This window comes from Cebus imitator, unplaced genomic scaffold, assembly GCF_001604975.1.
Source record: "Cebus imitator isolate Cc_AM_T3 unplaced genomic scaffold, Cebus_imitator-1.0 Scaffold404, whole genome shotgun sequence".
Taxonomy (NCBI): Eukaryota; Metazoa; Chordata; class Mammalia; order Primates; family Cebidae; genus Cebus; species Cebus imitator.
This window is the reverse complement of record NW_016107719.1, coordinates 1,465,216-1,477,608: the sequence shown is the minus strand read 5'-3', so window position 1 is coordinate 1,477,608 and position 12,393 is coordinate 1,465,216. Positions and strand designations below refer to the sequence as shown.

The 12,393-nt window shown below is 57.7% G+C and overlaps 1 protein-coding gene across 1 annotated transcript in view; it reads left to right on the top strand.

Moving 5' to 3' along the window:
• KCNJ4 (potassium inwardly rectifying channel subfamily J member 4) overlaps positions 1–3,993 on the top strand; it is a 28,612-nt gene extending 24,619 nt beyond the window's left edge. Inside the window, exon 2 of the mRNA XM_017508997.2 lies at positions 2,151–3,993. Within this exon, the coding sequence (XP_017364486.1) occupies positions 2,190–3,524 (1,335 nt within the window). The 5' untranslated portion in view covers positions 2,151–2,189 and the 3' untranslated portion in view covers positions 3,525–3,993. The remainder of the gene's footprint in view (positions 1–2,150) is intronic.
• The last annotated feature ends 8,400 nt before the right edge of the window (positions 3,994–12,393 follow it).

Sequence of the window (12,393 nt, the reverse complement as noted above, 5' to 3'; positions counted from 1 at the left end):
CTCCCTGGGCCGGGAGAGGGAGTTTCTCTGGGAAAGAGGCAGGCTCTGAGGCTGTTGATCTCTAAATTATAGCGTTGGCGCGTACCAGTTGCTGCGGCAACCGAGTTGTCCTGAACCGGGGAAGTGTATAAACATTGCCACAGATGCACAATTAGATCAGGAAGAAGAATAGAACAGAAAATAGAAATTCCAGCCTTATGTAATTCTGGGCCAAAATGTTATTGGGAACCCAGGCCCAGTCCTGGCCCTGCCAGCTGCTGGCGCCCGGGGCAGCACTGTGTCTTCCCTGGGGACCCAACGGCTGGCAGGGGCGAAGACAGCATCTGTCCTCTACGGGTGCTGTGAACATCCTGCCACCCAGTGGAGGGAGAGGCCCCCTCTGCTGCAACAGCTGGGGATGCTTGACAGGCAAATCCTGCCTGTCACCAGCTCCTGGGAAGTGTGGGAAGGAAAGCAGCAGGATGATGGCTTTAACCCAGCGCCCACTGTCCCCATAGGTCCCATGAGGTAGGGAGTTTTGGTCCCCATGTTAAAGATGAGGACATCGAGGCTGACAGAGGTGAACAGAGGTTCCCGAGGTCTGTCCTCCCCTCCTACTCCCTGTCTCCCCACCATCCACTCATCAGTGTTGGTACCACGTGACTTCTTATCCACTGTCAGCTTCATGGCCTTGGGCAGGTCGCTTTCCCTCTCTGAGCCACCTGGGACATGGGAATATCGATGTCTACAGAGTTGAAGATGAGGGATCCCCCGTCCTCCATCCTGACTGTCAAGTCGGATTCTTTCCCAACTGCTGCTCCAACAAGTTGGGGTCCTGGCCGGGAATTTGGGCTGAAGGATTCAAAGCAACTGTGGGAGGGAAGAGTCTAAGAAAGGAGCTCATACCCAGGTGGGGCTGCAGGTCCCAGTAGAACTTTCTTTTTTTTTTTTTTTTTTGAAATGGGGTCTGGCTCTGTGGCCCAGGCTGGAGTGCAGTGTCGTGATCACAGCTCACTGCAGGCTTGACCCCCTGAGCTCAATAGATCCTCCCGCCTCAGTCACCCTACTAGCTGGGACCACAGGCACGCACCTCCACGCCTGGCTAATTTTCTTATTGTTTGTGGAGATGGGGTCTCACTCTGTTGCCCAGGCTGGTCTCAAACTCCTGGGCCCAAAGGATCCTGGCATCTCAGCCTCCCCAAGTGCTGGGATCACAGGTTTGAGCCCCTGTGCACAGCCAGAAATTTCTGAGTGACAGAACTCTCCTGTGTCTTCTCTGTCCAGTGTGGTGGCTGTTGACTACATGTGGCTCCTGATCACTTGAAATGTGGCTCGTGCAAGGAAAGAGCTGCAGTAACATTTTATTTAGTTTTTTTTTTTTTTGAAATGGAGTCTCGCTCTGCCGCCCAGGCTGGAGGACAGTGGCACAATCTTGACTCACCACAACCTCTGCCTCCCAGGTTCCCAAGCGACTCTCCTGCCTCAGCCTCCTGAGTAGCTGGATTACAGGCTTGAGCCACCACGCCCAGCTAATTTTTGTATTTTCAGTAGAGAAAGGGTTTTACCATGTTGGTCAGGCTGGTCTTGAACTCCTGACCTCATGTGATTCACCTGCCTTGGCCTCCCAAAGTGCTGGGATTACAGGTGTGAGCCACCATGCCCTGCCTATTTAGTTTTAATTAAATGTAAAGAGCCACAGGTGGCCAGCAGCTATCGCACAGGAGGAAGTTTAGCTCTCAAGAATTTGAAAAGTGCAGAGATGGAATCTAGGGAGGGGAGCAGGCCCAGAGCCTCTGCAGCTCCCTATGCTCAGGGCAAGCAGGGCAGAAGGACAGGGAGAACCAAGATGGGCATCAGGAAGCTTCTAGAACAGTGAGCATAGGAAGGCTGGAGGGACAGTGTTGAGGGGCAGGGATTAGGACCTGGATCCTATGGCTTTAGCTTCCTGGTCTGTGGACCCCAGTCTCGAAGCTGGGCCAGGCTCGGGGGCACTGGCTCAGATCCTGTCATCAGAATCACCTCCACTGCCATCTTCCACCTGCCGGGGCAGAGGAAGTCTTCGGTCCCGGTCCAGGCTCACCTGCTTCTGGGCATCTTGGAGCTGAGTCTGGGTGGCCCCGTGGGGGCCCCTCGCTCCCCAGCGTCTCACCTGTCCGGCTTCTCCTCCACAGGCCCTGCGTCTTCCCAGGTGACCACGCCGGCTTCAGGACATGCACGGACACAGCCGCAACGGCCAGGCCCACGTGCCCCGGCGGAAACGCCGCAACCGCTTCGTCAAGAAGAACGGCCAATGCAACGTGTACTTTGCCAACTTGAGCAACAAGTCGCAGCGCTACATGGCGGACATCTTCACCACCTGCGTGGACACACGCTGGCGCTACATGCTCATGATCTTCTCCGCGGCCTTCCTCGTCTCCTGGCTCTTTTTTGGTCTCCTCTTCTGGTGCATCGCCTTCTTCCATGGTGACCTGGAGGCCAGTCCAGGGGTGCCCGCGGCGGGGGGCCCAGCGGGTGGCAGCGGGGCGGCCCCAGCAGCCCCCAAGCCCTGCATCATGCATGTGAATGGCTTCCTGGGTGCCTTCCTGTTCTCCGTGGAGACACAGACGACCATCGGCTACGGGTTCCGGTGCGTGACGGAGGAGTGCCCGCTGGCGGTCATCGCCGTGGTGGTCCAGTCCATTGTGGGCTGCGTCATCGACTCCTTCATGATTGGCACCATCATGGCCAAGATGGCGCGCCCCAAGAAGCGGGCACAGACGCTGCTGTTCAGCCACCACGCGGTCATCTCGGTGCGCGATGGCAAGCTCTGCCTCATGTGGCGCGTGGGCAACCTGCGCAAGAGCCACATCGTGGAGGCCCATGTGCGGGCCCAGCTCATCAAGCCCTACATGACCCAGGAGGGCGAGTACCTGCCCCTGGACCAGCGGGACCTCAACGTGGGCTATGACATCGGCCTGGACCGCATCTTCCTGGTGTCACCCATCATCATCGTCCACGAGATCGACGAGGACAGCCCGCTCTACGGCATGGGCAAGGAGGAGCTGGAGTCGGAGGACTTCGAGATCGTGGTCATCCTGGAGGGCATGGTGGAGGCCACCGCCATGACCACCCAGGCCCGCAGCTCCTACCTGGCCAGCGAGATCCTGTGGGGCCACCGCTTTGAGCCCGTGGTCTTCGAGGAGAAGAGCCACTACAAGGTGGACTACTCGCGTTTTCACAAGACCTACGAGGTGGCCGGCACGCCCTGTTGCTCGGCCCGGGAGCTGCAGGAGAGTAAGATCACCGTGCTGCCCGCCCCACCACCGCCTCCCAGTGCCTTCTGCTATGAGAACGAGCTGGCCCTCATGAGCCAGGAGGAAGAGGAGATGGAGGAGGAGGCGGCTGCAGCGGCTGCAGTGGCCGCGGGCCTGGGCCTGGAGGCGGGCTCCAAGGAGGAGGCGGGCATCATCCGGATGCTGGAGTTGGGCAGCCACCTGGACCTGGAGCGCATGCAGGCCTCCCTCCCGCTGGACAACATCTCCTACCGCAGGGAATCTGCCATCTGACCTCCAGGCCCAGCCACGCCACTGCCCGCAAGAGCCTCTGCCGGGCGTGGGATGCCAGGACACCCCCTCCACACTCAGGACAGAGCTGACCCTGGCTCCCTGGACCTTCTGGAGGAAGGTGGGGTTTCAAAGACTGGGGGACCCCTTCCTCCTGACCCCAGCACCCAGGCCTGGGAAGAGCTCGGCCCCATCAGCCTGAGTTCCCCCAGCGCCTACTCCTGGTGGCTCTGGGTCCAGGACCCACCACCCTTCCCCCACTGACTCTTCACGGACGTGCCCTCTTTGCTCTCAGAACCTTGGGGAAGGTGGCTGGACCACTGGGTGAGGGACATCTCGGGGTTTCAGGGCGGGCAGGGGGTGAGTTTGGGGAGGGAGGGAGGGGGGTGCGTTTCTTTTGCATGACTGTGGCCTGTTGCTCATGACTTTCTTTTGTAAATATCTATAAATGGAGACAGATGGAGACACCAAATTCACCTTCTGCTGTTTTTACCTACAGGACAAGGAGATGCAGTCCCTCTCTGAGCACCCCTCCCCACCCCGCCCGTCAAGCCTAGCCCTGTCCCCTGCTCAGCTGGCTGGCCCCTAGAGGCCCTCAAAGCCAGCCACCTCCGACTTGGATGGTGTTGGGTTTGACTGCACAGGTGGGACGCCGAGGGGCAGGATGAGGGACTGTTCCTCCCTCTCTCCCTGCAGTCCCTCTGGGCACGGGGGCCGCCCAGATTGACAATGGAGTTTGTAACTCTGCGTGTGTGTGTGTGTGTGTGTGTGTGTGTGTGTGTGTGTTGTTTTGAGATGGAGTCTCGCTCTGTTGCCCCAGATGGAGTGCAATGACGCTATCTCAGCTCACTGCAACCTCTGCCTCCTGGGTTCAAGCGATTCTCCTGCCTCAGCCTCCCAGGTAGCTGGGATTACAGGCATGGGCCACCACACTCAGCTAATTTTGTATTTTCAGTAGAGATGGGGTTTCATCATGTTGGCCAGGCTGGTCTCGAACTCCTGACCTCAGCTGATCCACCTACCTCAGACTCCCAAAGTGCTGGGATTACAGGTGTGAGCCACCACGCCTGGCTGTAACTATATATTTTTAATAAATTATACGGTCCAGTAGGGGTAAACTGGTTGAAGATGGAGGGGTGAGGAGAGAAAGAGCAAGCAAGCACATGTGTAATTGTGCCTGTGTGTGTTATGTGTCTGCCTGTGTAGTGTGTGTGCCTGTGTATCTGGCCATTTCTGAGAGACCGACCCTTGGAGGGAACTCTATCACCTGCCATTCTCCTTCCTGCCAGTCAACAGAAGGATCTGGAGTTGGCATCAAAGAACCAAAACCTTTGATGTCAGAGCTCTGTTATTTAGTAGCTGTGCGACTGTCAGCTCTTGGCTTCAGTTTCATCATCAGCAGAATGGGATTAATCACCCCTCCCTCTTGTGATGATGGGCAGGACAGCCCTGTGTGGATGTCAGCCAACCCTTGCTAACTCAGGTGGAAGTGGGAAGGGCCCACCCAATGAACACCTCCCTACATACGTGCAGATGCACACAGCGCTGGTGCGAAGGGCACAGGGGCCAGGAAACCTGGTCACAGACTTGACCAAGACAGCCTTGGTCCCTGCTCTCTGTGGGACTTTGGGTAAGTCCCTTCCCTTCTCTGGCTTTAGTTGGCCTATTCTATGTAACAAGCCAGTGCAAAACAGTGAGCAATGATTTCTCCTCTCTTAGGTTCCTGTGGGTGGGCTGGGGTTCCTGGCTGATTTTTCCTGGGCTCACCCGGTAGCTGTGCTCAGCTGGAATGTCAACGAGCCTGGAGGACCCTCAATGGCCCCACGCGTATGTCAGCCGTTGGCCTGGCTGCTTTCTGGGGGAGGCTTTGCTTCTCCTCCAATAGGCTGTGTCACATTCCTTCATGGCGACTCGGGAGCAACCTAAGAGGGTGAAGGGAGAAGCTGCAAGGTCTCAGGAGGCCTAGCCTTGAACTTGGACATAACGTCACTTCTACTGCAGTCTATCGGCCAATCCAGGTCACAAGGGCAGCCCAGATTCTAAGGCTGGGAAATTAAACTCCACCTTTTGGAAAAGAGGCAAGGTCACATTGCCAAGGACCTGCTGACCAGGAGGCTGCTGCGGCCATAGTTGGTCATCTATCCCAGAGCCTTGGTGTTTGAGGCCCCCCACTCTACTTCTATTCTACACGTAAGGAAGCAGAAGGCACCCTCCCGAGTCCCAGGAATCTCCCACACAAAGGTGCCAGCTGCCTCGGGGGAAACAGTGAACCGGCACGCAAGCTGAACTGCAGTGAAGCACAGCAGGCTGCCTTGGGAATGACCACGTCTCACCAGCCCTGGCAGCATGGCCTCTGTGTGGGTAAATCACTGCGCGCCCCATATGCTGCGATGCTGCTCAGGGAAACTGGCGGCCTCTCTCCTGGAGAAGGAGCCTCGCTTGGGATCCAAGCCTCCCAATAGATAACTCATAATGTCTCTCATTTGCATAACACCTTTCACGTCCTTGGGTTCATTGAACTCTTAGGAAACTCCGAGGGGAAACCAGACAGGAATTATGGCCTCCTTTTACTGATGAGGAAATAAATGGAGGCCCAGAGAACCAGGTGGGGGGTGGCTGGAAACAAAGTGAGAACGGTCAGAGACCCAGGACCCTGCTTCTCCTTCACGCCATCCTCTCCCAGGTGGAAGTTGATGAGGGGGAGGGGCTGCTTCCTTTCCTCCTCTGCCCCCTCCCAGATTTCCCAGAGTGCACCTGTGGTCTTTGCTCCCCAGCCCAAGAGCCTGTGGGGGCCACTCAGCAAGAAAGAAATTCAGTGGTGCATCCATCTACATCCGGAAGGACCCCTGGTCTGCTTCCTGGGTGAGAACACCCCAGGGTCATGAGAGATGTCGTTTTATCCAGCCCTGCAGGTCCTGGGTGGCTCTCACCAGGTCTCCTCCCTCTTCCCCAGAATGCCACGGTTCCCTGGGCTATGAGCAGTAACCGAAGAGGACTCAGGCTCAGGCGCCCCAGACTCAGAACCTTTCTCCTGGAGAACATCTTAGGGGATGTCCGCCCTCCTCTAAAATGTGCGAGAGGCCAGGATACACAATAAGGAAGGGGTACCCGTGGGGTTACCCCCAAGAGGGCCTGCCATCCACCACCCAGAGCAACATGGGGCATTCCAAGGTCCCTCCAGGGACTTCGCCAGTTTGCGGCTTGCTCAGGTACTCGGGGAAATTGCTCTTTTAGGAGGGGCCTGGTCTCTCTGGTGACATGCAAGGTGACCCCTGTAGGGTCACACAGAAGAGGCAAGTGAAGGCCCAAAGCCAGGACTTCTGGAGTGCCAAAGGGCAGTGCCAGTGTGGGGGAGGGGGCCACGGGTGCTGAGAGCCCGCAGCTGCAGGGAGGCTCCCAGGCCGCACCGGCTGCGCTGCAAACTCCTGCTGGCTCAGCTCTGCTTGGGGCTGACTCACCTTCCCTCTCCCACCTGTTCCTCTTTCACAGCCCTCCCACCTGCCTCCCTCCTCGTGCCACTCCTCTGATCCCTCACTCCACGCTGGCTCCTGCGGCGCTGAAATTTGGGGATTGCTGCGTCTGGGGGTGTAAGAACCTTAGATGTCACAGAGCTTGGAATCGTGCAAACGGGCGGGCTGAAGGGGCCTTAGAAATGCTGCCAAGCCCTCCTCATCCCACACCAGAATCCCTGCAGAGCCAGGGCAGGGAGACCCCTCTACCCTGCCCTTCCCTCTCTTCCTCACTTCGGTCACAGCACCTGGGGGAACGGGAGTGGTGGACCGGGTGGAGAGAATGAAGAGAGTATCCTGCATGTGAAGAAAGGGAGGAAGACAGGTGGGGAGGAAGGGCCCGGCACAGTGGCTCACGCCTATAATCCTAGCACTTTGGGAGGCTAAGGCAGGTGGATCACGAGGTCGGGAGTTCGAGACCAGCCTGGCCAAGATGGTGAAACCCCATCTCTACTAAAACTATGAAAAATTAGCTGGGTGTGGTGGCATGCCTCCCAGGTCCAAGTGATTCTCCTGCCTTAGCTTCCTGAGTAGCTGGAATTATAGGCATGCGCCACCACACCCAGTGAATTTTTTGTATTTTTAGTAGAGACGGGGTTTCACTATGTTGGCCAGGCTGGTCTTGAACTCCTAACCTCTTGATCCACCCACCTCAGCCTTCCAAAGTGCTGGGATTACAGGCGTGAGCCACGGCAGCCAGCCTTCAATTTTTAATGACTACAGAATGTTCATAAAGAGGTTGGCCAGGCGAGGTGCGGTGGCTAGGATTTTGTTCATGTGGCCTTCAGAAGCTGGCAGGAGGTCTGGAGGAGAGGTGAGGACGGACAGAATGGGCACTTGGCAAAATTGGCCAAGCCGAGCTTTGCCCCTCCCCCGATCACTGGCCACCCCTCACTCCACTGACTTCCTGGAACCTGCAAGGACATTCTTCACATAGCCCTGTGGGAATCCCACAGCCAGAAGCTGGTGCCTGGATCCTGGCCCTCAGCTCACACTCCGGCCCCACCCCCTAGAGATTCTAAAGGTCGTCTCAAGGTCATGAAATGAATACCTGTTGAGCATCTTCTGTGAGTAAGGAAGGCCTTGTTTTAGCAGAAAGCATTCAGCACTGAACCAAACTGACAAAGATGTCGCTGGCACCTGGGTCCCCGCCCTTCAGCCTTGGGCTGGGAGTCCCGAAGCTGGCTTCTGGCTTGGGCCCTGTCACCGACGCCTGGTGGGACCATGGGCAAATCCCTGCCACTCCCTGCTCAGGCTTGGGACAGCAGCCGGGGTTCCTTGGCCATGGTCGCTGGAGCCGGCCTGTGCAGCTGCAGGGGCTTTGGTCACAGGCCAAGTAAGCCAGAGCCCCTGCTGGGCGGAGGCTGCTGTCAGCTCTCACACTGCCTGCAGCGAGAGGGAGGCCAAGAAGAGACCCTTGGGTATCCCCAGTTTAGAGGAAGACAGGGATAGGGTGGGGGAATTAGAGATATCACACAGAGGAACAGCCACAGAGCCCTATCCAGAGTCAGAGCTCCTGACCTTCTGCCTGTCACCACGGTCACTTTCTCCCGGGATGTGGCCCCTTAGGATGAGGGTCTGGAGGCCAGCACCTCTGGCCTCCTGGGGCTCCTGCTAAGCAGGACAGAGGCTCAGCTCGTCGTCCTCCCCTTGCCACCCCCAGAACCTCCCCCCCAGGCCTGTCGGAGCCCCTCCTGCCTCGCCTTCTTCCGGGCCACCGTCTATACCTGGTGCAGGGCCTAAGGGTGAGTGCACACAGGCGGGAAGGGTTCAGGGAGAGGTGACAGAGCTGTGAGCATGGAAGGGACATTTCATGTTGATGTGGGAGGAGGTGACAGGGACAGGCTGTGACAGAGATGGGGAGGGAGAGGACAAACACAGAAAGAGGCACCGAGAGTCAGAGACAGAGAGAATGAGACAAGGGCTGTGAGAGGGAGGCCTCCGGAGCACCAGGGGCCGAGAGTCAGCCTAAGGGAGGCAGAGGAGAATGAGAAACAGATCAAGCAGAGCTCCGGCCGAGGAGGCACCGGCTTGTTGGGCCGGAGACACCACACTGAGTCAGAGGTGGACAGGAACAGGCGCGGGGGCACAGAAGGAGGGGGAATGATGGCCTCCTACTCCCTGCAAGAACTGGCATGTCTGTGGGGAAGCCGCTGGGTGCTCAGGGACCCCAGGATGGCAAAACCCGAGGCCCACATGCGGCCAGAGAGGAAGGTGGGCATTAAAGAAACGGAGCGGGTGGAGCTCCAGCTGAGGCCTTGGCCACTGAAACCCAAATGGATTACAGGTGCCAGCCACCACGCCTGGCTAATTTTTGTATTTTTAGTAGAGATGGGCTTTCACCATGCTGGCCAGGCTGGTTTCGAACTCCCGAAAGAAGGAGAAGAAGGCCGAGCCGGGTAACTCACGCCTGCAATCCCAGCACTTTGGGAGGCTAAGGCAGATGGATCACCTGAGGTCAGGAGTTTGAAACCAGCCTGGCCAACATGGTGAAAGCCCGTCTCTACTAAAAATATAAAATTAGCTGGGTATAGTGGTGGGCGCCTGTAATCCCAGCTACTTGGGAGGCTAAGGCAAGAGAATCGCTTGAACCCAGGAGGCAGAAGTTGCAGTGAGCCGAGATCGCACCACTGCACTCCAGCCTAGGCAACAGTGAGACTCCATCTCAAAAAAAAAAAAAAAAAAAAAATTTGGAGATGAGAAAATCCAGAGGCTGGAGGAGACAAGCCCCACTGTGTGCGCTGGGGCAAAGGACAGACCTGTCGCCCATGCCAGTTTCTCTTGGCAGCCATGTGCCCCTCCAAGCCTCCTCTCTTTGTCCCTGCAGATGGGGACCCTGATGTTCTGCCCTGTGGGCTGGAGCAGGTGGTGACTCTGTCCTGGCTGTAAGATCTCCCTCACCTCCCCTGACTCCCACACTGTCAGGCCCATCCCTAGTCTCTTGTCACCGCTGGAGGAGATCTGAGCAATCCCCCAGGATAAGGGTCACAGTGAGTCCTGCACTTTCCAGGTGACTGAGCCCTCGCTCTCTGATTTCTCATTTGACACCCCCTCATCTACCCAGTGAGGGGAGTCCTATGATTCCCCCATCGCACAGATGAGGAGGCTCTGAGGGGCCCAGGCTTTCCCAGGCCTTAAGGTTGAACTTTTCAGCCTCTGCACCCTGGCAGAGGTTGGCAGGGAGGCGAGCGAGGATGAAAAGGGGTGCATGGCATGGGTGGGGCCGCACTGGGATCTGGGCCAGGTGAGGATGACATGCTAATGACCTGGGGGCCTTTTCCTGTAGGTGCAGCCAAGTGGCCTGGAGCAGAGGCCGGGCAGGGACAGGAAGCCTGCAGGCCCGGGTGGGCAGAGTGGCAGCCTGGATGGAGCCAGCCTTCTCGCAGCCTCTGCCAGTCTCCAGGTCTCTGGCGCTGCTGAGGGACACAGAATGGCATAGCAGGAACAGAAGGGGCCACTTTTGGGGTTCTAAAACCAGGCAGGGAGGAGCTGGGAAGCTGCCAGAGGCACCTATCAGGGAGGAGGGCGCAAGACAGGTGAAGGAGGGGGACATGGCAGGTGAGAGAAGGGCAGATATGAGAAATTGAGCATGGCGATGGCAGAAGTGGGGCCATGGAGAGGGCAAGCCAAGCTGTTCACAGCCCAGTCACTACAGGGAAGGAGTGGGTACAGAGGGGGCCTAAAATGGCCTTGTCACCTCCTAGTAGCCAAGGACCTAGCTTGGGGGGCAGAGGGAGATCATGAAATCAGGCTTCAGCATCAAGAAGGGGGTGGCAGAAGGACAGGGCCTGCAGCCTGGGTGAGGGGCCCAACCATGGCCCCCGTCTCAGGTGGTCCTGGGCCCAGCAGCTTCCCGGCCCTGGGCTTCAGCTGTAAAAACAGGATGATAAAAGTCCCTCTCTACATGGATCCCGCCGAAGCATGGAGCAGGGTCAGCATCAGGAAAGACATTCCTTCTCTTCCCCAGGGCCACAGGTGGGCTTCACTGAAAGATCTGGAGAATGGGTGTGCCAGGGAAGGCAGGCTTGGAAAGCCCCTAGTCACCGCAGCTGCCTCCCAGCCCGGCTCTCCGCCAGCCTCCCCAAGGGACGTGTCATAAACATCAGAGCTGGATGGGCCTTGGCCGGGCACCGCGGCTCACGCCTGTAATCCCAGCACTTTGGGAGACCGAGGCAGGCGGATTGCCTGAGGTCAGGAGTTCAAGACCATCCTAGCCAACATGGCAGAACCCTGTCTCTACTAGAAATACAAAAATTAGCCGGGTGTGGTGGCGTGTGCCTGTAATTCCAGCTACTCAGGAGGCTGAGGCAGAAGATTCGCTTGAACCCAGGAGGTGGAGGTTGCAGTGAGCCATTGTGCCACTGCACTCCATCTGGGGTGACAGAGCGAGACTCCATCTCAAATTTAAAAAAAAGAGTTGGATGGGTCTGTTGGGGCTGTGACCCCATTCCCTGGAAGTACAGATGGGGACAGTGAGGCCCAGAGAGGAAAGGGCTTGCTTGCAGTTGGGCAGTAACTCAGATGCCCACTTGAGGCCGGAGCTTCCCAGGTCTGCCTTCTTGGCTTCTAAGCCGTTGTGTGTGCAGAGGGCCAGGTACCCCGCAGGTGTCCAGGAAACGGCTGCTCCTCTGCCTGTCGAGGCCCCACCCGCCGCCGCTGCTGGGGTTAGGGGTACATCTCAGGCATCATCCAGTCCTGGACAAATCCTGGCTCTGCCCCTTGCTACTGAATTACTTTGGAGAAGGGACTTGGTCTCTCTGAGCCTCATCTATAAGATGGAAGCCCCAGCCCCACTTCACATGGCTGCCCTGAAGATGGAGGGAGGTGATGTCTGCGCACCAGGCCCCCAGCCCCTCAGCAGCCGAGCCACTCACACTCGGGCCCACACCCCGCCACTCACACGTAGGGGAGGGCCTGGCCTTGTAGAGGCTGAAGCAACATCTCCCTTCTGGCAGGGAAGTGACTTCTGTTCGCCTCAGGTCCCCAAAATAGAGTCCTATTTTAGCTTCTAGCTTCTCCATGGGGAGGCCCAGAGCGCAGCAGGAGGGTGTTCGCTGCTGAAGCCAGCACCTGACACCATCGCATGCCCTCCCGCACCCTGCCTCGCTCCGCCAGGCACTGCCAAGTGGTGTGCTTGGGCCTCTCCTGCCTCCTGGTAATGTCCCTGTTACCCAAAACCCTCCACCAAACCCTGTGCTGCCTGCTCCTCCTGGCTGGGGTCCAATTGCAATTTCTTTTTTTTTTTTTTTAAACAGAGTTTCACTCTTGTTACCCAGGCTGGAGTGCAATGGCGCGTTCTCGGCTCACCGCAACCTCCGCCTCCTGGGTTCAGGCAATTCTCCTGCCTCAGCCTCCTGAGTAGC